The 24,131-nt window shown below is 34.2% G+C and overlaps 3 protein-coding genes across 4 annotated transcripts; 2 read left to right on the forward strand and 1 right to left on the reverse strand.

The window, feature by feature from the left end:
• Positions 1 to 4,218: 4,218 nt before the first annotated feature.
• LOC115962222 (protein CLT2, chloroplastic) lies at positions 4,219 to 9,088 on the reverse strand. Of its 2 annotated transcripts, none has more exons than XM_031081121.1 (10): positions 8,601 to 9,086; positions 8,085 to 8,230; positions 7,545 to 7,582; positions 7,193 to 7,305; positions 6,219 to 6,318; positions 6,099 to 6,134; positions 5,896 to 5,946; positions 5,370 to 5,493; positions 4,709 to 4,834; positions 4,219 to 4,559 (listed from the first exon to the last, which is right to left on the reverse strand). In XM_031081121.1, the coding sequence occupies exons 1-10, from the start codon at positions 9,011 to 9,013 to the stop codon at positions 4,402 to 4,404; spliced, it is 1,305 nt and encodes a 434-aa protein (XP_030936981.1). In that variant the 5' UTR covers positions 9,014 to 9,086; the 3' UTR covers positions 4,219 to 4,401. The 2 variants fall into 2 exon arrangements, with proteins under 2 accessions (XP_030936981.1, XP_030936982.1); XM_031081122.1 differs by lacking the exon at positions 4,219 to 4,559 and adding an exon at positions 5,012 to 5,087 and having other exon boundaries at positions 4,761 to 4,834; positions 8,601 to 9,088.
• Positions 9,089 to 12,938: 3,850 nt separating this feature from the next.
• Positions 12,939 to 15,972, forward strand: LOC115962310 (coiled-coil-helix-coiled-coil-helix domain-containing protein 10, mitochondrial-like). The gene is made up of 5 exons (XM_031081220.1): positions 12,939 to 13,077; positions 13,905 to 13,970; positions 14,613 to 14,699; positions 14,820 to 14,935; positions 15,547 to 15,972. The coding sequence occupies exons 1-5, from the start codon at positions 13,050 to 13,052 to the stop codon at positions 15,631 to 15,633; spliced, it is 384 nt and encodes a 127-aa protein (XP_030937080.1). The 5' UTR covers positions 12,939 to 13,049; the 3' UTR covers positions 15,634 to 15,972.
• Positions 15,973 to 19,222: 3,250 nt separating this feature from the next.
• LOC115960557 (coiled-coil-helix-coiled-coil-helix domain-containing protein 10, mitochondrial-like) lies at positions 19,223 to 22,463 on the forward strand. The gene is made up of 5 exons (XM_031079499.1): positions 19,223 to 19,368; positions 20,397 to 20,462; positions 21,038 to 21,121; positions 21,258 to 21,436; positions 22,014 to 22,463. The coding sequence occupies exons 1-5, from the start codon at positions 19,338 to 19,340 to the stop codon at positions 22,107 to 22,109; spliced, it is 456 nt and encodes a 151-aa protein (XP_030935359.1). The 5' UTR covers positions 19,223 to 19,337; the 3' UTR covers positions 22,110 to 22,463.
• The last annotated feature ends 1,668 nt before the right edge of the window (positions 22,464 to 24,131 follow it).

Consider the following 24,131-nt stretch of genomic DNA (forward strand, 5'->3'; position numbering starts at 1 on the left):
TAGCCAAAGTTATATATTTTAACCGCAATTCACTCTGCAGATGCATAGAGTAATTGCCTAGCCCTACAATTTTATTTTATTAAAGAAACATTAAAAAGTGAACCAAAAGATCACTAATTCTTCATTTATTTTTTTCTATAGAGACATGCAATGGAGGAGAGATACTGAACTGACACTCGGCCATTTTAGGATATGTTTCATGTCTGAGTCACATCCAGTGGGTTCGGGAGGCAAGCCAAACCCAAAGGTTTTTTCTTTGGGGTTGTTTGGGACATGAATTGAGGAACCGAGAAACAACCCTCATCCTCGTTCGAAAGCCATTTAAGGGTGAAGTCATTAACCTGTTTCAACCACATCATGCCTTAACTACTTGTTGAAGCTGAAGACATATGGTGGTTGTGCCAGTAAGTATGCATTTGTTTGCACTTTTAAGAGCTCAAAAAGCTCATATTGCAAAAAGCTAGAATTCAATTGCGTTTGGTTAAGCCCAAAACGCAACTTTTTGATAAAAGTTGCGTTTTGGGCATAGGCCAAAAACGCGGACTAAACACGGAAAATTTATGGACCTTTGAGGGTCCATAAATGAAAACGCGCACTGCGCGTTTGATGGGTTACCGTTGCTAATGATGGAATTACGAAAATACCCATGAAATTAATCAGTTCTCTCAACGCCTGAACCTCACGCCCCTCATCTCATCTCTCTGCTCTCCCTTTGCACGACGCCTCCCATCTCTTCTCTCTGCTCTGCTCTGCCCTCTCCGAAAGTCTCTCTGCTCTGTCTTTCTTTGTCTTCCTTTTCTTCTTCCTCTTCTTCTTCTTTCTTTCTGTCTTTCTACGTGTTTATGGTTGTTTGGCCATGGGTTTGGATATCGTTATTTTTGTTTTTAGTGTTCTATCTCTTTTGGTCTCATAAGTCTTGGGTATCGCTATTTCTGCGTGTTTTAGGTATTCAAAACCCGTGGGTTTGGGTATCGCTATTTTTGTAGTTTTGGATTGTGGTTTGTGTTATGGGTAATGATTTTTCTGTGTTCTTTGGGTTGATTTCTCATGGGTATGGGTTGGTTATGATTTCTCTGTTCTTTGGGTTGATTTCTCATGGATATGGGTTGTTTTGATTTGGACCGAACCTGGGTTAATTCTCATGGGTCTGGGTTGGTTTTGATTTCTCTGTTCTTTGGTTGATTTCTTATGGATTTGGGTTTTGATTTCTCAGTTATTTGAGTCTGGGTTTTGAATTTCTCTGTTCTCTATGTAGGCCGTTGTCTACAATAATATTACATGATCAGTCACGTTGCAAGTACTATGTTTATTTGTTAATGCCAAATACGTTTTGAAGGTAGAGATTTGATCCACAAAATACCAAGCAACACTGATCTGCTACCGAAAACCACCAGGTACCAACACTGATCTGAAATTTTTTTTTTTTTTTTTTTTACCGAGTGTGGGAAATTTTTTTTCAGATCTTGCTATGAAATGGATATTGTTCCTTTACTTGTATAGTTATTTGTTTTTGTTGATTGGAATTTACAGTGGTTTGAATCTTGCTATGAATGGTTTGTAGACTAGTAGCTCATAATTCTAATAGAAAAAAGAAAAAAGTTTGGGTTTGGGGTCTGAAAATCAGAGGAGAAAATTATCGTTGAAAGCTTCAGTTTTTCCATCATCATTGTGAAAATTATCTTAGCTATTATAGTATAATTTATGTATAAGCCTATCTGTTTAGGAAACTAGATACTTTTGATGTAAAAAACTAAGGTTGTGATTGTTTAGTTTAGAGCTAGAATTGCGAACCTAGTTTGATATGCTGCATCCTTGCATAGACTTAAGTGATTCACTCTTAAGAAATGTTTTGAAAGTTATGCTTGGATTTGTTTTATGTGTTATAGCAAAGCAGCACTGCTTTGAACTGTATGATATGGATACGTGCTTGGATGACTCTTAGGCTAATTATGGTATTGCAAGGGTTGCTTTTGTTACAGTTGAAGTTCCAGTGGTTTTTGTTATTAAGGATTAGAATGTGCACCATGACCCTTTTTTACTGGGGGCAATATCATGGATGAAGCTGCCTAAAATTATTTAATACTCAGTGGATCTTTTTGGATATTTTTGGGTGTTATAAGTAAGGAATGGCAATCATGTAACTTTATTTTGTTACTAACATGCACCATGACCCTTTTTTACCAGGGGCAGTATCATGAATAAAGCTGCCTATACTTATTTAATAATAGGTGGATCTATTTGGACAATGTTGGGTGTTATATGCAAGGAAAGGCAATCATGTAACTTTATTTTGTTACTAACATGAATAAATAGTGAAGCCAGCCATCTAGGATTGAGCTCTTTATAGTCTTTTCATATCTTTTTTCTCCTTAGCTTGTCAACAATTTATGTTTGGAATTTGCATTTTGTATGAGCCCTGAAGTTTATAAGATCTATTAATTTATCTTTTTTAGTCTGTCATAACCTGAATTTCCATAGTTTTCTTATTTTTCAAGTTTTATGGCTCTCTAAGTGTAGTGTGCTGCTATTTGTCATGGTGCTTGAGTACAAGAGTTCATCATGTATGTGGCTGCAAGTGTGCTGCCTATACTGTCATGGTGCTTGTAATTGGTTAATCAATTGTTCATTATAATGACATATTGTATGAGTGTGTTAATACAATTGAATTTTTTTTTCTAGGGAAATATTATGTAGTTGATTCTGGAAACCTAATGATGAAAGGCTATTTGGCACCATACAAGGGGATATCATACCATCTTCAAGACTTTCGAGGAGAGGTGGAAACCCTAGAACTAGACATGAAAAATTTAATCATGCTCACTCATCTCTTCGATGTACAATTGAGCGCACTTTTGGTGTGTGGAAGAATAAATGGAGAATTATCAGAAACATGTCATCTTTTCCATTCCATATCCAAATACTTATTGTATCTGCTACTATGGCTCTTCATAATTTTGTTAGACTAAATGATAGGGATGATAGGGGCTTCATAAACGCCAATTGAGATTCAATTTCTAGAAGAGAACATAATAGTGAAGCAAATAGCAGTTATGAGCAGAACTCATAATCTTTAATAGACCCTGCGATGGTGGTTCTTCGTGATTTCATTGCTAATTCCATTTGGGGGGATAATAATTAGTAGTTGTATTTTTTTTTTTTTTTTTATAATATCATGTAGTACAATTTAAACTTGGGTTATTAGTATGTATTTTATCATCTTTTTTACATTTTTGTGTTGTACAATTTAAACTTGGGTTATTGATATGTATTTTATATGTTTTTACATTTTTATGTAGTACAATTTAAACTTAGATTATTGGTGTATATTTTATCATCTTTTTACATTTTTATTTTGTGCTTCATGATGATGGAAATTATTTAGATTTAATTAATATTAATAAGAAGTCATTAATAGTAATAACAAATAATTATGACACTAAAAAAGAAAAATTGCCCAAACATTATTAAAATAATACCAATAATATATTATTATTATTTTTTTTTTTTTTAAGTAAGTACATGAAATAGATGATTTAATAAGTATGAAATAAACTCACATAAAAAAAAATAAAAAAATAAAAAGTATGAAATAAATTCCCTTATATATACATTGTCCTTTTTGGTAATTTATCTCTCAAACTACCACTTTTATAAGTGCTAGCCAAACACTCGGCTTTTTCATTATGTACTTTTTAACAGCTTTTACCAAACACTCAGCTTTTTGAAATTCCATTTTTTCATTATGAACTTTTAACAAAACTCCACTTTTTCATTATGCATTTTTACAAAAAGCTAAACCAAACCCACCCTAAACCTTATTAGTGCAATTTTTGCAGGTAAAATAATAAGAAATGCATATATTGCAAAGCCAAACAATAGTGGGATATCCAAATGCATCCTCTAGCCATAATAAGTATAAGAAACCAAATTGTGGTGCCAGTGATTTATAGTTTCTAAAGCCATACAAGTATATTATAATCTCACCTAAAGGAGCCATACATCCAATGTGCTAGCACTTTGTTAGAAAGAACCAAGTGCATCCTCTAGCCATAATAAGTATAAGAAACCAAATTGTGGTGCCAGTGATTTATAGTTTCTAAAGCCATACAAGTATATTATAATCTCACCTAAAGGAGCCATACATCCAATGTGCTAGCACTTTGTTAGAAAGAACCAAGTGCTTGGGACCTCAAATTTTCATTAGCTAACCCAGAAAAATAGGTTCTGAGGATGGAAAATTCATGTAAGTATGATTAACAATGAAAATAGTTAATAGTCCCGTTAAGATGGAAGAGATGTGCTGAAGAAAAAATCCAAACAAAGAATGGCGTTGCAATATGTACAGTTGAATTAGAAAAGAATAAATAAATAAATTTGAGCTGCTTCGAATAATCATATAAGTTAACCATCTCTGGAGTCATGCTTGGCAGGTTGGGGTATGCTGTAAATTACAAGACCTGATACAAGAATCAAACTGCCTAAGAGGAAAAAGGGGCTCAAGCTAGTGGCCTCTGGAAGATATGGCAATTGAAGGGATAGAATATAAATTGAAATTGGCACTGCAAATATAACAAAGCACCCATTAGCAAAAAGATTGTAGAAAACTATAGATTTGGTCAGACGTCCGTATATATGTTTGTGTGCACGTGCGCATGTAGATGTACACAGCAATACAGCATACAATGAGAGAGAGAGAGAGAGAGAATACCTGACAACATTACAGTAAGAGAAGAAACAACTGCTGAAGAAATTTTTACTACATTGAGCACGGATATGTTGAAAGCCAAATTGATCGTTATATAAAGCAGTGGAAGCAACGGAGCCCCATCACAACCTGGAAATTTTGACAGATGTAAAAGTTAAAGAATAACTTAAGAAAGGACTAACTTTAAAAAAGAATCAAAATTTCCAAAGGGAAAAGGAGAATTACCCACACTTTCTAAATTAAACTACACAAAAGTTACTCATTAGTTCCAACTTGTAAATCTAGCATGTTTCTTCATTGTCTAACCTTCAGTTGTATGGCAGTACTCCAACTTCAGTTTGTGGCAGTACTCCAACATAACTAATTTCATGGTAACTTGTAGCTGTGATTTTGGAATCAGATTTGTTTAAATTTGGATTGTATAACAAAGAGCTGAATATTGATTTTAATTTTGAGAATTTCCATAAGTAAGCTTAAGTGTAATAAATAAATAAATAAATAAATACTAACCTAATCTATATTGATGGGAGATCTACTGCTTTCAAGTAATCCTCATACAGTATGCTAATTACACAGCATATTGATTGTGTGCATGCAAAGAAAACCCCAAATGCAAGAGAAGTAAAAATTACATATCAAAATAGCTAGATATCAATTAAAATACCTGGCACATTGGCTCCAAAATTAAGAAAGCAACCAGCGCCACTTTTTAGATAAGAAGGCAGTTGGCCGAGCGGTATGCCCTTCACTCTTGACAGGAAAGGTAAAAAGAAAAGCACAAAAAGAGCCTACAAGTCAAAGGAAGAATTCAACAACAAAGAAAAATATTTGATTCAGTATTGATGATCCTGAACATCAAATGGATATACGTTGTCTTAGCTAAACTTAATGAACTAAAACTAAAAATGTTATTCTCTACGCTTGCTTTTACTATGTCAATTAAAGTTTATCCATTATAAAATAATCTGCAGAATTTATCACAAATCTCAAATCAAAACAAACTTGGTATATGGAACTGAGTCATATAATATGTCACACAGCAGCTTTCTGGACTTGTTACAGTCCCAGATGTAGCCATCAATAGTTCAAGGTAAAGTGTGTGATTTTCCCTAAGGCCTACAGGAAGTTGGATCTTATTAACTGTATATCAGATTGACACTTAAGAACTAACCCAAAGAATGGACAATTACCTGGAATCCAGATCCCAAAGAATTTACCACAAATATGTCAAGTGACCTTCCCTGCAGGAAAATAATTTGATGACTTTAAGAACTTCTAGTAACAAAATGCACTCACATCAACTACAAATGTTAAACGGCCAGCTTTGATATTAAAAAAAATTAAAAAATTAAAAAAAAAAAAGGATTAAAAAAAGACGAACAAATTCCCATACCTTAAGGCGGGTTACAGCATCAGTGAAAACAAATTCCTGTACAAAGTTAAAAGTTCAAGTTTAATTAATGTGTTTAAGCAGATTCTAATTGAAAGTATGATATTAGTTCATTTCTGTGACCTTGATAATAGATGCACCAGCTTGAAAAGCACTGGAAGCTATCATTAGCACTGGCCACATAAAATCAACTCCAGATAGCATCTGATCAGCATTAGAACCACTGCAAGTGTGGAAAATACAAACAATAATCAGGGATCCACAAGTGGAACTACATATGTAGAAAGCGAGTCCACAATAATAATGAAAATTTGCTAGTTCAAATTATGAAATCAGTTTAAACAGTGCAGATTTTTCCAAGCGCCTCAATAACAGACCAGAAATGATATCAAGTGTCTTCCAGCAAAGGACACAACCAAAGCAAGACACAAAATGACGTGACACCAGAAACTGAAGGTCCCTTTTCACTGTGAAGGATTTTCACCGCTCAGCAACATTTGAAACATTTTCAGTGCTGTCAGCACCAATAACTTCATACCTCAAATTAAAATTTAAGAACACATCCTATTTCGGTAACTTTTTATTTGCTGGTTATATCATCTCTCTTTCTGGGGATAGTTGTAGGTTACCAAGCAACAAAATTAATACAAACCAGAAAATGATTAGTGGAAGTCCAATACATGGAGGTAAGAAAACAGAAACGGTAATAGATATTCACTAGGAACTGAAATCAAAGAATTTCAGGGCTGAAATAAGAGATTGCAAAATTGATTCTTTTGGTGGGTAAGATACAAAACCGTCTTTGTTATTTTGATTACCCCATGATAAAATGCAGATACTATACATTTCTTTCTTTTTCACACGTTCTTCAAAACTAGAAAATGTTATAGTACCAGAGATTCTCTAGAAAACAGTTATAGTACAATGTCTGAAAAGTGATCACCCGTATGCTTGAATTCATCCAATTTCTGGTCTTCCATTATAATATCAATCACAATGCACACCATTAAAGATTTATAGATAGTCAAACCAATCATTTCAAAATAACTCCTGGTGATGCCCCTAATAAAATTCATATCCCCGTGCCTTCAACATACCTGGCAACAGCCACCACCACACCAGTAGCTACAAGTAAGCAGCCAGCAATTTGATTGAATGAGTAACTTCTCCCGATGATGGTAGAAAAAGCCAGCTGCCACACCAAAAATGTCTGCAAAATGAAGGGTGCAAAAATCAATATGAAAGAGACATCAGCCACTCAGATGCTTGACAGGACGGGGCTAAACGCTAGCATCCAACTCATGTAGCATTGCAGAAAACAAAACTAGTCTTACCCACAACCTTTACCAAAAATACTTGCATAGTTGGTATAATCAAGTTTATTTATAAATCATAATTACTCCCATGCTCTGTATAATCAAGTTTATTCTCAAGTGTGACAAAAAATACCTGACTCAGTATTGGTATAGCCGGTCCAGGAAGCATGGCTGTAGAATATACATAACATTCAGTATAAAGCCCTTTTTTTAACCAAACCATACTACTCAAACTTTTTCCTATTCATTTTTTGTCGAAACCACCTAAAACCCACTATTCCTTTTTACACAGTTCATATCCAACCTAAACCAAACAAGAATCCTAGGGAAAGAACATTTCTCACAACATTTCTCACAACATACTAAAATGACAATTTGTGATTGGAGCAACATGATTTTTACATAGCCCACAACTTACACCACTATCATCACACACCAATCACAATAGGCTACATCAGCAGTTGTGAAAAAAGTTGTGTACCTAGACTTATCGACCACTCACCCCACCCTTTGCTATATAATACATTGAAAAAATACAACCCCAAGTACCAAATGAATTTAACAACACACTTGTAGAAGCAGCATTACTCAAGCAATTATACTACTGAAGAAAACCCAACTTTGAAAATTGGCATTTAATTACAGAATCCAAATAAAACTAATATTCCAATACCTCCAGCAGCCATCCCAGTAGCTACTCCAAGAGCTTCTAAGGCACCAATAGCCATGAACCGCCATTTGGGTAGAGCTAGCATTTCATCAGTCACAATTCCAGCCCGGTATCGCATATACAATATTGAAGAATATATAGCCACATAGCTAAAATAATACAAACCCAGTTAGCATTTCAATCACATTATTGCGTGCACCAATGAATTCCTAAAATATACTTCATTTTTGGGCAAAACAAACCCAGATAGCATTTAAGTCACATTATTGCATGCTCCAAATAAATTTCTTGAAAAGTCAACATTTTTTTTTGGGGGCAAAACAAACCCAGGTGACATTTCAATCACATTATTCTGTGCCCCATAGAAGTTTCTCAGAAAGAATTGATTTTTAGGCAAAGCAAAGCACTTTCCCGGAAAATGAAAGAAACCCAGATAGAATCTCAATCACAATATTGTGTGTCCCAAAGAAATTTCTCAAAAACTATAAATTTTGGGGACAAAACAAAGGAAGCGCTTACCCGAAAGTTGTGAGCTGGGCTAAGAAGAAGGGGTACTGCTTCATGGGCACGAGGGCGAGCTTGTAAAGAACACGGTTGGCAACGGCTAAGGCTATGGTGAGTGAGGAGGTGATGAGGATTAGCTTGGAGTTTGTGGTGGTGGCGGTGGAGTGTGAGTCATGTGGTGAAGCGTGGAGCGTGAAGGGCATGTTTGTGTGGGAACGGTGGTGAAGAAGGTGGGTGCTTGTGTGGAAGAGTTTTGGAATTTGAGGAAATGGTTGTGGCGGTGGCGTTGTGATTGTGGTGAAGATGGAGTGGAAGGTTCGGCTATGGAGTTTGGTTATGCGGCGGCTGTGACTGTGGGGTTGGAGAGATGGGAGGTGGAACTGGGAAGGAGATGAAAGAAACGACGATGATGTGTGAAGGAAGCCCATGAGAGGGACGATATGATCGTACAGAACAGAAGGAATTTGGGTGCGTAGCAATCCTGCCAAAATTGACTCAATTCAACACAGTTCGTTGGGTTAGGTTGGTTTCTAGGAGATGGTGAGTTGGATTGAGTTGTGAATTTTTTTTTAATTATTATTTATAGTGGGCCGTATTGGGTTTGGATCATAAATTTTTTAAATCCGTCTAATCTAACTTGACAAACCTATATTTAATATATATTTTAAATTTAAAAATATACCATTATATAGTTTTGTTATTCACTTTTTTATAACCCAAATCCTAAGTTCTCCTCATATAATTTGTGTTGGTTTTGTTTATTTATTAATAAATTTGCTCTTATTTGTGGTGTTTTTTTTTTTTTTTTTTTTTTTTTTTTTTTTTTTTTTTTTTAATGCTCAATTTAATAATAATAGTAGTAATTTGTAATATAAAAAAACTATCCAACCCATGGATCCAACCTGATCCACGTGGGTTAGGTTGGATCCCTTAGAAGGGTTGAGTTTTTTTTTAATCTACCATAGTGGGTTGGGTTGAAAAAACCCTCAACCTGACTTATGCACACCTTTATAAATATAGATTAATTGATATGTAAGAGTCTTCTAAAAAAAAGGATACTTAAGAGCAATAAGTCAATAACAATGTGCTCCCTAATTTAGGATAAGACCCCAATTTTGGGAGGAAAACCCAAAAATTCTCACATTGGCTAGTTCCGTTTTTTAGAAAGGGTCTTATCATCACATACACTTAGAGCATTAATTAGTAGACCATTTAAAGAAACTTTTTAATGAAAAAAAATATGGAAAGGTAACTAATTTTTTTGACAATTTTTTCAATTTTTTATAAAACATTTTTCTAAAATTGATGATTAATGTATGCCCTTAAAAAAAATGTCATAGTTTCTTTTTATCTATGGGTAATATTATTTTTGCATTATTTATATTTCTCTCTTTTTGGGTTGCTCTTTTGATAACAATGGTGCAAGGCACATCACAATCCCAATCATCATCCTCCTTGACCCCAAGACCTAGTAATATGGCTCCACGCAACTTAGTGGCTATTCTCGACTTGGTGGAGGGTCTAGTTTAATTCATAAGGCAATGTAAGCTTGGCGGGTTTTGAGCTTAGAAGAAAATAATAAAAAATAATTAAGAAATAATATTTAAATAAAATAAGGTGTAGGCTTTAGAATATGGAATAATGCAAGTGTTTTGAAAAATTAACTACTAAATTGTTAATGGATTTTGATATTAAAAAAATAATAATAATAATGTTACGATCACAAACTATTTTATAATATTTTTACAAATTATTGATATGACAAATTCTTATTAGTTCTGTAAGGACATAATTTGTAACGACCCATAATACTGTTGGGTTCGCACGTAAAAAGGCCCAAACAATATCATTTATAGAGCATGGGTTTGAAAGGCTAAGCCTTGGTCACTGGACGGTGGTTTTTCGTGGTGTTCATACAGAATTAAATTGTGTTCGCTCAAGGAATCTTTCTCCTGGAGGCGGACTGGGAGGCTCTAGTTCCTGGCCCTTTTTCCCAACCCCTCCTCTAGATTACTTACTTTTCCTTTTATATTAGCCTGTATACCTTATCCAACGTCCATGTGTGGGTTCGACTTTCCAGGACTGATACTTGTCCCATCAGCCCATACCTAGAATAGTTGGGGGTGGTTATAAAAGTTGAAGAGTATGGCTCTACCAAGTGCAGAGTTTTGAATGACAGTAATGACAGCTTTCCCTTTGTCCTTGGTCGTTATACTATCCAGCGTCTCCTTCTCTATTGACATAGATATTTTAGATTTTTTTTCCCAAACTGTTCCTATACCGTTTTTGCCCTTCCTTCTAGGGGGACCTCGGATATGCCGATGACAGAATCATCATCAGCTGTGTCTCAAGACTATTTGGACTTTTATTACCTATCCTTAGCTATACCCTTCTTCGGCTCGGGCCTTAGGCCCCAATGTAAAAATGGGTCAGGGCCACAAATTATTGGACCCCACAAGTTCTAATATGGGTGTACCACTAATATCACATTGAGTAATACTACAGTCACAAACTATTTTACAACACTTTTACAAACTATTGATATAGTAAATTCTTATTAGCTCTAATATGAGTCTATCATTTACATCACATTTATGTTTGTTAATGATTATTTGAAAATTACTACAGCCACATTAGTAATTTGTAAAAATGTTGTAAAATAGTTTGTATTTGTAACATTACTCTAAAAAAAAATTATTAATGAATGGTTTCTAAAAAAATAAAGGTCATTAATAAATAACTTAAAGATAAAACTTTTAAAAAATAATTAATTAATAAATATCTTAATAGCAACTCATCTAAAAACTACAGATAAAAATTTAGAAAATAATAGAAGAAAAGTTATTCGTAACAAATTTTGTTGTAGTTACAAGCCAACTATTGTGAGCCACGTAACTAATCCAAATTCCAATGTTTTAGGAGATAGCTGTGAAAGCGCCACATTTAAAAAAATCTTTTAGCTAAAAGCCTAAAAAGACAATTTCTAAGAGCATTAGCATTAGAAATGCTAAATGCCAAATGTAAGCTCCTTTTACCATTCAAGCCCAAAACACGCTCAGCAGCTAGAAGGCCATATGGGAAATGCTAAATTTTTTTTGGCATATAACTACAGTACCATCTTAAATGTAAGATGGTACTGTAGTTGAATGGTATAAAAAAATAATTTTTTAATACTTGAGGTCATTTTTAACCTGAGAATTTCTCTCTCTTCTCTCATTTTTTTTCTCTTTTTTCTCTCTCTTCCTTCTTTCTTTCTCATCTGCTCTTTGCCTCTTCAGACCCAAGACTCTCTCCGATAAGTTAGATGCTTCTCTCTTCAGGCCCAAGACTCTCTCCAATAAGTTAGATGCTTCTCTCTTCTGACCCAAGACTCTCTTTAGACCCAAGACTCTCGGCATTGAGGTGAGATTGGATTCATGGGCATCAGCTTGGAGATTGGATTCGTGGGCATTGGAGGTGAGATCGGATTCATGGGGATTGGGTTGTCGCTTTTATGATTTGTGAGGTGGGATTGGATTGTCAATTTTGTGATTTGTGGCTTGCTGGGTTTTGGTATGGTGGGTGGGTCTCAGGTGGTGTGGCCATGGGTTTCGTGGGTTGCAGATGGGTGTGGCTATGGGTTTCGTGGGTTGCAGATGGGTGTGGCCGTGGGTCTCAGGTGCGTTTGGAATGGGTCACAGAGAGTTTACGATGGTTGAGGTTTTGTGGGTTTTTTTTGCCACCGGTGGTAGTGGCTGGCAATGGCTAGTTGCAGGTTGCTGGGGTTGGTGGCAAAGACTCTTCTTTGCCGAGTTTGGTTGCAGGTTGTTGGGGTTGGTTGCTACCCGCTAGATGTGGTTTTTTTTTTTTTTTTGGGTTGGTGGTTCTGATTTGCAAGATGTGGTTTTTGGTAGTTTTGGCAGGACGTTGGAAATAAATAATAAAGAAAGATTAAAAAAAATATTTTAATAAAATGGAAGTAATAGAATTTTGGGATGTTTGGTGTATTGTAAAATGGTATGGTATAATTGATAAAGTAGCATTTTAGGATAGTAAAATAAGATAGGATGGCAAAACCAGATGGAGATACTCTAAGCGCCACATTTATAAATAAAGCAGAATCTTCTATATTTAATTGGTATTTTACTATTTATTTAGAAGGTAAAGCAGAATCTTCCAGAAGACTTCTTGCCCAATCAAGCAGCTCACGCTCTAGCTAGTGGTCCTGTTTTGAGATTATCTTTAAGGATGAGGTTCTTCTATCCTTTTTGTACTTCTGTTTTTGTATTGTGAATAAAATTCTTGTTCATCCCAAAAAAATAAAAGAAGACTTCTTGCCCACGCAAAAACAAACTCGTATATAAAGCAAACTTTCTCACACTTTCATCACATCTGCGATTTTCTCACAAAAATAAAAAATAAAAAAACGCTCACACTTTTATTGCTCTCTAACGCTTTTGCTTGCTTTCACACTCTCACAAAACAATGCCTCGCCGAAGCTCTGGTGGTCGTGGTCCGTTTCGAAACCGTTTCTTTCTTTCATTTTTTTTTTTTTTGGTGTTATATTTTCTCTTGGGTTGTGCTTGGATATGACGATTTCTTGGTATAAATTTTCTGATGATATAAATTTTACTATACTGTGATGATTTGAGTTTTGAGGATTTTTTGTTCAAAGAAAAACACCTGATATAATCAAGATCAGCTTTATATTTAAATATCAATTAAATAAATTTATTTAATACTATCCCAATCAAGTTTAATTTGATGAATTAAATGTACAAATACTAACCAAACCAAGCTTTTAGACGTGGGAGATATAATGCACAAACTTTTTTGGAGTCTTTTAATAAAAGGGATTGGGCTTTCTGTAATGGCAGCCTTAGGCCCAGGCCTAGAGCTGGTTTTGGATATTATAGATTTGTTGAGAATTATTTGGATATTATACATTTGAATAGAAGTCTTAAAAGTTAATAAATCTTGATGTGATCATCACCTGCGTCCTCAAATGCGTTGTGAGGATTTTTATTTTTTAAAATTTTCTTTGATTTTTTTATATGTTCTAAAATAATATGATAATTTTTTTTTTTTGATAACTTAATATTAAATATAAAAATGTCTATAATAATATGAAATATGCCTAAAGATTTGTATTAATAAATTTCTCATGTGTCATTGTTCATGTTCACGCTTTTTAGATTTTAAATCAATATATTTTTAAAGTTAAAATTTGTCCATGAGTTTCATTTTAAAAAAAGAAAAAAAGTCATTTTATACTAGCAGCTAATTTGTGTTCAAACTTCAAAGTCCAATCACAACATACATTGTATTTTTATTTTGCAGGAAGGTCAAGTTCCCGAAGTTCCCGCCGTGCAGCCCGTGCCACGGCAAGTAGTACTCCTAAGCCAGGTAAAATGATGTGTGGATTATGTGAACTTTCTTATGTTACTTTGTTTTTGCTTTTATAGCACTTTCCTTTGGGTATGCCAAAATGTTTTGTTTTAGCATTTATATATGTAATCCCAGTGACATCTTCCCATGGAAGTGTTCACTAGTCACATGAAATAAGGAGAAGTCAGAATCTGTCTTTTGGGATCTTTAATTTGATTATTTTCTTTTATGCCAAACACAATTTTTGTTTGTGTTTTCTGTCAATTCAGTGTGTTTGACAATATAGGGCGCTCAATAATTGTGTGGTGTGCTTTTATTGTCTTTACCTTGAACATTTGGGTAAGCACTTGCTATTCTTGGGAATGAGAGAATTCCTGTTTGAGTAGTTGGGTTTGGTGTTTTTGGTATAATGAGGTAGATGTCTAATATTGTCATATGTAAGACAATGAACATTCTTATCATTTTGATGGGATTTCTTAGTGATATTGTCTTTCTTATTTAATTTTGGAAACATTTTTTCGGGAATTAAAAAAGCTGTCAATGTTTTTTCAATTTTCAAGAAAATGTTTCTAAAAATGAATGGCTTAATATGTGTCTTTAGGGCACATATTAACCGGACCCTTAATTTTATCGAGTGTTTAAACTGTTTCGTTTTTACAGCGGCTGCTCCTCCTCCTCCTCATACAGTGCCTGCACAAGGTCAAAGTGGGTCTGAAAAGGGATCACTTGGTGCCACTTTTGCAAGTGGTGAGTATTAAGTGTTTCTGAATGCCACAATTATCTCTCTTATGAATTGAGAGAGAGCGAGTGTATATATATATTTATGAGTTCCTGGAATCTTACAGCACTTTATTTGTTGATGCATAGGCTTGGTCTGGGGTACTGGTGCTTCTATTGCTTACAGTGCTGTAAATGCTCTGATGGGTCCTCGTGTCGATAAGCAGAAGACTGTTTGTGCTAATCAATCCAAGGCCTTTATTGATGTATGATTCTCCTCCTCGTACCACGTTGTATATGATTTTTTTATTTTTTATTTTAAATATAATTGTTTCTCTAATTGAACTATTTGGTTTCAAGTTGTTTTCCCTAGTTCTGAATAAATTCTTTTCTTTTCCTTTTGAGCTTTTTGGAAATGCTTTTGGTCTGAATGCGGATATCAATCCATTACAAAACAATTCCTGTTTATCTGCTATCTTCATTGTTTGATCATGCTACGAGAGTTATTTGAACTTGATGCTGAATTGGATCAAACTGCTCATATCTAATAATTTGTCTCTATCACACCTTCAGCACATATTCCATGATTTAGTCAATAAAATCTTTACTTACCTATCAAAATATATATATATATATATATAAAATTCTTCAAGTGCTTCCTTCTATGTTTCTCACCCTTTTTACCCGTTCTCATTTTCTTTGCTACCTAGCTATTTAGGTATAACTTATTTATTAAAAAAACAGAAGCTATTTGTGTTTAACATGTTTTTCAAACTGTTGGGTACTAGTTTCCGAACAGTTGGAAATCTTGGTGGTGGTATTGAGTGGCCATAGTTTCTTAGCAAGACTAAGTTCAACTTTTGTTTTTGCCTTGCAGTGCCTGGAAGCTTACGGAAGCGACATAAGCAAGTGTCAGGGCTTCATGGACGTGCTGCGCCATTGCCGCCAAACTCAGGCACCTTGAGTGCTTGAACTTGATCATGATGAAATCTCCCTTTAAATCACTGAAGAATGCTAGTAGTGTCAGGTTATTTTGTGTGTTACAGTTAAGAGGATGGACCTGAATATTCTCTGGTGGAACTTTATCATGTTCTGAAGAATAACTACCTAGAAACTCTTTTGAGTCTATTTAGTAGACTTTGCTTATGTGGTATTTCGCCTGAATTTTATGAATCCTGTCCAGCATAACATTTTTAAGGGACCTACTTGATGTTGAGCTGAAAATCAAAACTAGGAACTTGTTTACAGGAGGAAACAAGAGAGTAGTGAATGTTTTTAATAAATTTACACAACTTGATGAAAACGCTTGCATTGGAAAATGTATTTTAAGACTTAAGGACGTTAGGCCTATGAGCTGTGAAGAGGCCAGAAATACTGCCTATATTGTTCTCTGTTTTGAATGAGGGTGAGGTTGCAATTTTTTCATCACTGTTTGTGTCATGAAGAGATAGGATTCCTCTTGAGTTAAAAAAAAAAAAAAGTTTTAAAGCCTCCTAAAATTATAGGTTGATGAGAGTTTAAAACGAAAGTGTCAAAAGCCTCCCTAAAGTTATAGGTTGATGAGATTACCGTAAGAGCAGTTATGCTCTTGGGTACAAAATTATTTTACATTAAAACAAACAGAGCGTAAAACAACTTCATCAAGAAATACAAGAGATAGAGAGTATCAGAATTGCTTCTAAAACGATTGTATATATATATATATATATAGAGAGAGAGAGAGAGAGAGAGAGAGAGAGAGAGAGAGAGAGAGAGAGAGAGAGAGAGAGAGATTGAAGCAACTAAAAGAAGACAATGCCATAAATTATATGGTTTAGTCTCAAATCCTAGTAAATAAGTCTTACTTACACTGAGGAGTTAGTGAGGGCTACTATTAGCCACCCATATGAATTAACAAAGTATAGAGATGAAAATTGACCGTTTAACAACCAATTATGTTCAAATTACACATTCCAATATTTCGTAGGAACAAATATCAAATGGCTTTAGAATGAAAAGTTTGTATAAATTTTGCAAAACCCTGAATGCAAAGAGAGAGAGAGAGAGACCAGTGCTTTGTGGCACTGATAAGTCTTCAACAACGAAAACATTTCATTGCTATTAGGGCTCTCTTAAACTTAGCTAGTGGAGGCTCTGCAAACTCAAATGAGGCTTACACTTATCATTATGGTTGAAATGCTAAACTCTCAAGGACAAAATTATTTTGATAATTTTTAAAAAAAATATTGGGTTGTTCGTTTTTGGTAAAATTGGTCAATTGTGCTTAATCTTTTTTAGCTTTTCTATTGATAATTTTTGTTATTGTGGAAAATTTTTAGGATGTTTATTTTGTTTTAGATGGGTCCAAATGTAATAATAATTTTATGAAACAAAATTGCATAAACACTTTAGTTGGGGTGGTTATACCCGTGTCGGACAGTCATTTGGGACACTTCCGTACACGTGGATCTAATGAAAATGCCTAAAAAACATAGAACCTGGTGTAGCAGCCTTGATTGATGACTATTTCATATTGGATCTATAATTTCAATTCAAGTGTTTATTGAAAATTTTAAAATTGTCAACAATCTTTGGATTGGATTTTTTGTATATCTTGCTAATTGTGTAGTCACCCTATTTCCAACCTTAGACACCACAATAAACACACAATTATGACAAAAGAATTGTCACATATGATGTTGGAACTGCATAATGTGAAAATAGAACTGTCAAATGTGAGAAAAAAAGTATGGGAACCACTAAATGTGACAAAAGAACTGTCATATGTGATGTTGGAATTGCACAATATGAGGATGGAACCATCAAGTGTGAGAAAAAAGAAGGGAACTACCCAATGTGACAAAATAACTATCGCATGTAATGTTGAAACCGCACAATGTGAGGATAAAATCGTTAAATGTGAGAAAAAAAAGTAAGGGAACAACCAAATGTGAAAAAAAACTGTCACATGTGATGTTGGAATTATACAATGTGAGGATGAAACCGTCAAATATAAGAAAAAAGTAAGGGAATCACCAAATACGAGAAAAGAATTGTCACATATGATATTGGAATTGCATAATGTAAGGATGAAACCGTCAATGTGAGAAAAAAGTAAGGGAACCACTAAATGTGAGAAAAGAATTGTCACATATGATGTTGGAACTGCACAATGTGAGGATGGAACTGTTAAGTGTGAGAAAAAAGTAAGGGAACCACCCAATATGATAATAAAACTACCACATGTGACGTTGGAACTGTACAATATGAAGATGGAACTGTCAAATATGAGAAAAAAAAGTAAGGAACTGCACAATATAAGAAAAGAACTGTCACATATGATGTTGGAACTGTACAATGTAAGGATGAAATCGTCAAATGTAAGAAAAAAGTAACTTGATGTAGCAGGTTACCTATTAATGGATACCAAACCCCTTTTTTTTGGGTTACCGTAGAATTATTCCATAACTCATAGAAAAATTATCGATAAAAATTTAGAAAATAATAGAAGAAAAGTTATTCGTAACAAGTTTTGTAGTTAGAGCATCCACGGTAGTGGAGTTAAATTTTTAGCTTTTTAGCATCACAAAAAGTTACTTTTTCTATTTTACATTCTCACATCCTACAACAGTGGAGCTATTTTAGCTTTTAACACAATAAAATAATATTTCATTCAACCACCAACACACAACCACAACCACCATCAAACCCATGAAAATCACTGCACAACCACAACCTCGCTGTGCCCATCAAAACTAGTGAAGAAGAACAAAAAAAAAGAAAGTAGAAAAATCAATACAACCAAACCAAAACCCATGCCCGAAACAAAAACCCAGCTCAAAACACAAACCCGAAACGTTGAAAATAGAGAAAAGAGGCCAAGATGGGTCACGTTGGTGGTCGAGCATGGGTCGGTAGCGATGGGTTTGTGGTGACTAGGCTCGTGCAGATCGGCGATGGGTCTGTAGAGGAAGAAAGAAGGGTTTGTGGAGGAAGAAAGAAGAGATGGAGAGGTCACGAGGAGAAAGACATGGAGAAAGGAGAATGAAATGCAGAAAGAATAAAAAATATAAAAAGTAGTGTGAATGTAAAATAAAAAATTAATTTTTTTTACCTTTAACGTGAATGCAAAATAAAAAATTAATTTTTTTGACCTTTAACTCCATTACTATATTATGAATTTTTATGTTTTTTGTGTAGCTAAAATAATTATATAGCTATTTAGCTATACTGTTATAGGTGTTCTATTACAATATTTTTTACCTTTAACGTGAATGCAAAATAAAAAATTAATTTTTTTTTACCTTCAACTCCATTACTATATTATGAATTTTTATATTTTTTTGTGAAGCTAAAATAATTATATACTCCATTTAGGTATAATGTTGTAGGTGTTCCATTACCGTGGGCCAAGAAACTGATCCAAATTCCAATGTTATAGGAGAGAGCTCTGAAAGCGCCACATTTAAAAAAAATCTTTTTAGCTAAAAGCCTAAAAAGCCACATTTATAAATAAAGCAGAATCTTCCAGAAGACTTCTTGCCCACGCAAAAACATACTCGTATACAAAGCCTAAACTTTCTCACATTTTCATCACATTGCCATTCTGTCACCCAAAAAAAAAATCTTCACACTTTCTATATTATCGCTCTCTAACTCTTTCTGTTGCTTTCACACTCTCACAAAACAATGGCTCGCCGAAGCTCTGGCGGTGGTGGTGGTACGTTTCGAAACCGTTTCTTTGTTTCTTTCATTTTTTTTTTTTTTTTTTTTTTGTGTTATATATTCTCTTGGGTTGTGCTTGGATCTGAGGATTTCTTGGTATAAAATTTTCTGATGATATAAATTTTACTATACTGTGATGATTTGAGTTTTGGGGATTTTTTGTTCAAAAAAAAAAAAAAAAAAAGATATAATCAAGATCAGCTTTATATTTATGTATCAATTAAAATAAATTTATTTAATACTATCTGAATCAAGTTTGATGTGATGAATTGAACACATAACTTGATGTGTAGATAGTGATTTAGAAAAAATAGTGCACAAACTTTTTCTATAAGGAGAGTGGAGCCTTTTTTATAAAAGGGATTGGGCTTTTTGTAATGGGAGCCTTAGGCCCAGGCCTAGAGCTGGTCTTTGGATATTATAGATTTGTTGACAATTATTTGGATATTATACATTTTAATTTTGAATTGATGTCTTAAAGTTAATAACTCTTGATGTGTTCATCACCCGTATCCTCAAATGCTGTGATGGTTTTTATTTTTGTAAATTTTCTTTGATTTTTTTTTATATGTTCTAAAATAATATGATAATTAGTTTTTTATTTTGATAACTTAATATTAAAAATAAAAATGTCTATAATAATATGAAATATGCCTAAAGATTTATATTAATAAATTTCTCGTGTCCTTATTTTATAAGAAATGTTGTGTCTCATGTCATTGTTCATGTTTACGCTTTTTAGATTTTAAATCAAATGTATTTTTAAAGTGAAAATTTGTCCATGAGTTTCATTTAAACAAAAAAAAAAAAAAGGCATTTTATACTAGCAGCTAAATTGTGTTCAATCTTCAAAGTCCAATCACAATTAACCAATTGTTTCTTGAATTGTGTATTGTATGAATGCTCGTCTCGTCTTTGTTTTGTGCATATGAATATATTTATTTTAGATTTGTAATATCATTAGCTAGCTGTTCACCAAGTGATCTGAAACTCTAAAACATACATTGTATTGTTATTTTGTAGGAAGGTCAAGTTCCCGAAGCTCCCGCCCTGCAGCCCGTGCTGCACCAAGTAATACTCCTAAGCCAGGTAAAATGATGTGTGGATTATGTGAACCTTTTATTGTGCATGACTTGTTTGCTTAGTTTTCTAGAGGGTATTCCTTTCTTTCTTATGTTGCTTTGTGTTTCCTTTTATAGGCCTCTTCCTTTGGGTATGCTAAATGTTTTGTTTTTAGCATTTATATAATGTAATCCCAGTGACATCTTCCTATGGAAGTGTTCACTAGTTACATGAAATAAGGAGAAGTCAGAATTTTTCTCTTGGGATCTTTGATTTGATTATTTTCTTTTATGCCAAACACAATTTTAGCTTGTATTTTCTATCAATTTGGTGTTTTTGGCAATTTAGAGCACTCGATTATTGTGTGGTGTGCTTTTATTGTCTTTACCTTGAACATTTGGGTAAACACGTGCTATTCTTGGGAATGAGAGAATTCCTGTTTGAGCAGTTGGGTTTGGTATTTTTGGTATAATGAGGTAGATGTCTAATATTGTCATATGTAAGACAATGAACATTCTTTATCATTTTGATTGTATTACTTAGTGATAATTGTCTTTCATATTTAATCTTATCATATTATTTAAACTGTTTTGTTTCTACAGCGGCTGCTGCTCCTCCTCGTCCAGTGCCTGCACAAGGTCAAAGTGGATCCGTAATGGGATCACTTGGTGCCACTATTGCAGATGGTGAGTATTAAGTGTTTCTGAATGCCACAATTATCTCTCTTATGAATTAGGAGGGAGAGAGGGAGAGAGAGAGAGAGAGTGTGTGTGTGTATATGAGTTCCTGGAATCTTACAGCACTTTATTTGTTGATGCGTAGGCTTGGCTTGGGGTACTGGTACTTCTATTGCTCACAGAGCCATGGATGCTCTGATGGGTCCTCGTGTCATTAAGCATGAGACTGTTGCTTCATCAGCTTCTGATGTTCCACCAGCTCCAAATACAAACGGTGTTGGAAGTTCTACTGTTTGTGCTGATCAATCCAAGGCCTTAATTGATGTATGGTTCTCCTCCTCATACCACCTTGTCTATGATATATATATATATATATATATAAATTTAATTGTCTCTCTAATTGAACAATTTGGTTTCAAGTTGTTTTCCCTAGTTCTGAATAAATTCTTTTCTTTTCCTTTTGAGCCTTTTGGAAATGCTTTTGGTCTGAATGCGGATATCAATCCATTACAAAATAATTCCTGTTTATCTTCTATCTTCATTGTTTGACCATGCTATGAGAGTTATTTGAACTTGATGCTGAATTGGATCAAACTGCTCATATCCCATGATTTAGTCAATAAAATCTTTACTTACCTATCAAAATATATATATATATATATATATATATAATTCTTCAAGTTCTTCCTTCTTTGTTTCTCACCCCTTTTACCCGTTCTCATTTTCCTTGCTACCTAGCTATTTAGGCATAACTTATTTATAAAAAAAGCTGTTTGGGTATAACATGTTTTTCAAACTGTTGGGTACTAGTTTCCGAACAGTTGGAAATCTTGGTGGTGGTATTGAGTGGCCATAGTTTCCTAGCAAGACTAAGTTCAACATTTTTTTTTTTGGCTTGCAGTGCCTGGAAGGTTATGGAAGCGACATAAGCAAGTGCCAGTTCTACATGGACATGCTGCACCAGTGCCGCAAAAACTCAGGCACCTTGAGTGCTTGAACTTGATCATGATGAAATCTCCCTCTAGTTTTAAATCACTGAAGAATGCTAGTAGTGTCAGGTTATTTTGTGTGTTCCAGTTAAGAGGATGGACCTGAATATTCTCTGGTGGAACTTTATCATGTTCTGAAGAATAACTACCTAGAAACTCTTTTGAGTCTATTTAGTAGACTTTTGCTTATGTGATATTTTGCCTGAATTTTTTGAATCCTGTCCAGCATGTCCATTGTCCGGCATAACATTTTTAAGGGACCTACTTGATGTTGAGCTGAAAATCAAAACTTGGAACTTGTTTACAGGAGGAAACAAGAGGGTACTGAACGTTTTTAATAAATTTACACAACTTGATGAAAACGCTTGCATTGGAAAATGTATTTTAAGACTAAGGACGTTAGGCCTATGAGCTTTGAAGAGGCCAGAAATACTGCCTATATTGTTCTCTGTTTTGAATGAGGGTGAGGTTGCAATTTTTACATCACTGTTTGTGTCATGAAGAGAAAGGATTCCTTTCTTGAGTTAAAAAAAAAAAGGTTTTAAAGCCTCCTAAAATTATAGGTTGATGAGAGTTTAAAACGAAAATGTCAAAAGCCTCCCGAAAATTATAGGTTGGTGGTATTACCATAAGAGCAATTATGCTCTATGGTACGAAATTTTTTATGTTGTTAAGAAGCAACGTGTTGAATGTAGCCAAAATGTGAGATGGACGATGATATTGGGGTGAAATTATCCCTACCTAAATTGTTCAAAGGTAAGGGTGACTCCAATTGATGAAAATAATTTTTTAAAAAAAATTTATTTCAATACATTATAAGTGGAAGGAGGCCGGAAGGGGAGAAATTCAAATTTTGGATGCCCCAATTGGAAGTATTAGGTGGTGCCAATTTACCTATAGGTCATTGGCTTCTCTTGATTAAAAAATGTGAGAAAGTTGCTTAAGATTGTTTGCAATGAAGGTTGAATAGTACGTTGGTTAAAATGATTGATGTAAATAGAAAGTAAAAAGAAGAAGGAAGAATAACTGAATGAGAGACCTAAAATAACACCTATAGAAGTAGTGAAGATGTGTTACTTAGGGATGTGACTAAGAATATGATTTTGACATGATAGAATAGTGGACAACATATGTGGCCAATCCCAAGTGGTTGATGAGAATCGGTAGCCAATTCGAGTTAATTGGGATTAAATCTTAGTTAAGTTATATCTTAATATTATAGTTTGTTAAAGTATTAACTGTAGATAATAAGTATTATACAATACAATAAAGATATGAATAAATAATTTTACGAAAGATGTGGAGGATAGGAAAGTTAGCCTCTTTTACGTGAGAGAGTGATCAAGAAAGAAATTATTTCTTTTAGTAGCAAATAGTTTATTTTCATGTACTTACCTTTTATTTTAGCTATTTATGTACTTGCTGTGGATGGTCTGCTACTTTGCATATTTGTCATTGTTGCTCTTTTGGTTGATTTTTATTTGGACACGTGCTGTTAATGATATGCATTTGATTTTTTGTATAGTCTTTGCATACACAACTTAATTGATAATGTTGTCACATTTTATGGTTTTGATTTGTTTGGATATGTGGAGGAAGGAGTTTGTAAAGCTTTTGGAATGTGGTGGTGAAAAAAGAGCGTGCGAAACATTCATGTTGGTTTTTTTCCTACAAAATAATGTGGTTTGAATTAGGTTGGTCACTAGAACTTACCTTTTTAAATGGGAGTCCCACCGGGCTGCAAAGTCATTGGACTTTAGTATATGCTGTACCTTGGTTTACCTCATTTCTAGTCTTCGAAGGGTCTAAGTATTGTTACAACACTACAAAAAATGCGGGTTTAAGCCTTGTTTTACAAGGTCTAAGTATTGTTACAACACTACAAAAAACGCGAGTTTAAGCCGCATTTTTATAAAACGCGGCTACAGGTCAAACTTTGAGCCTCTTTTATGGAAAACACAGCTCCACCCTGGACGTATAGCTGCGTTTACTAAACACGACTATAGACTAGCTCTGAAGCCACGTTTTCT

The sequence above is a fragment of the Quercus lobata genome, chromosome 9, assembly GCF_001633185.2.
Source record: "Quercus lobata isolate SW786 chromosome 9, ValleyOak3.0 Primary Assembly, whole genome shotgun sequence".
Taxonomy (NCBI): domain Eukaryota; kingdom Viridiplantae; phylum Streptophyta; class Magnoliopsida; order Fagales; family Fagaceae; genus Quercus; species Quercus lobata.

Excerpts from the sequence above, each read along its gene's own strand:
- LOC115962310 (XM_031081220.1), top strand. The coding sequence starts at position 13,050 with ATGCCTCGCCGAAGCTCTGGTGGTCGTG. Across the intron at positions 14,700-14,819 it reads TGGTGCCACTTTTGCAAGTG|GCTTGGTCTGGGGTACTGGT; the intron begins GTGAGTATTAAG and ends GTTGATGCATAG. Across the intron at positions 14,936-15,546 it reads AATCCAAGGCCTTTATTGAT|TGCCTGGAAGCTTACGGAAG; the intron begins GTATGATTCTCC and ends TTTGCCTTGCAG.
- LOC115960557 (XM_031079499.1), top strand. The coding sequence starts at position 19,338 with ATGGCTCGCCGAAGCTCTGGCGGTGGTGGTG. Across the intron at positions 21,122-21,257 it reads TGGTGCCACTATTGCAGATG|GCTTGGCTTGGGGTACTGGT; the intron begins GTGAGTATTAAG and ends GTTGATGCGTAG. Across the intron at positions 21,437-22,013 it reads AATCCAAGGCCTTAATTGAT|TGCCTGGAAGGTTATGGAAG; the intron begins GTATGGTTCTCC and ends TTTGGCTTGCAG.
- LOC115962222 (XM_031081121.1), bottom strand. The coding sequence starts at position 9,013 with ATGGGCTTCCTTCACACATCATCGTCGTTTCTTTCATCTCCTTCCCAG. Across the intron at positions 4,835-5,369 it reads TTTTGGAGCCAATGTGCCAG|GTTGTGATGGGGCTCCGTTG; the intron begins GTATTTTAATTG and ends CAAAATTTCCAG. Across the intron at positions 4,560-4,708 it reads TCTTACTGTAATGTTGTCAG|TGCCAATTTCAATTTATATT; the intron begins GTATTCTCTCTC and ends TTATATTTGCAG.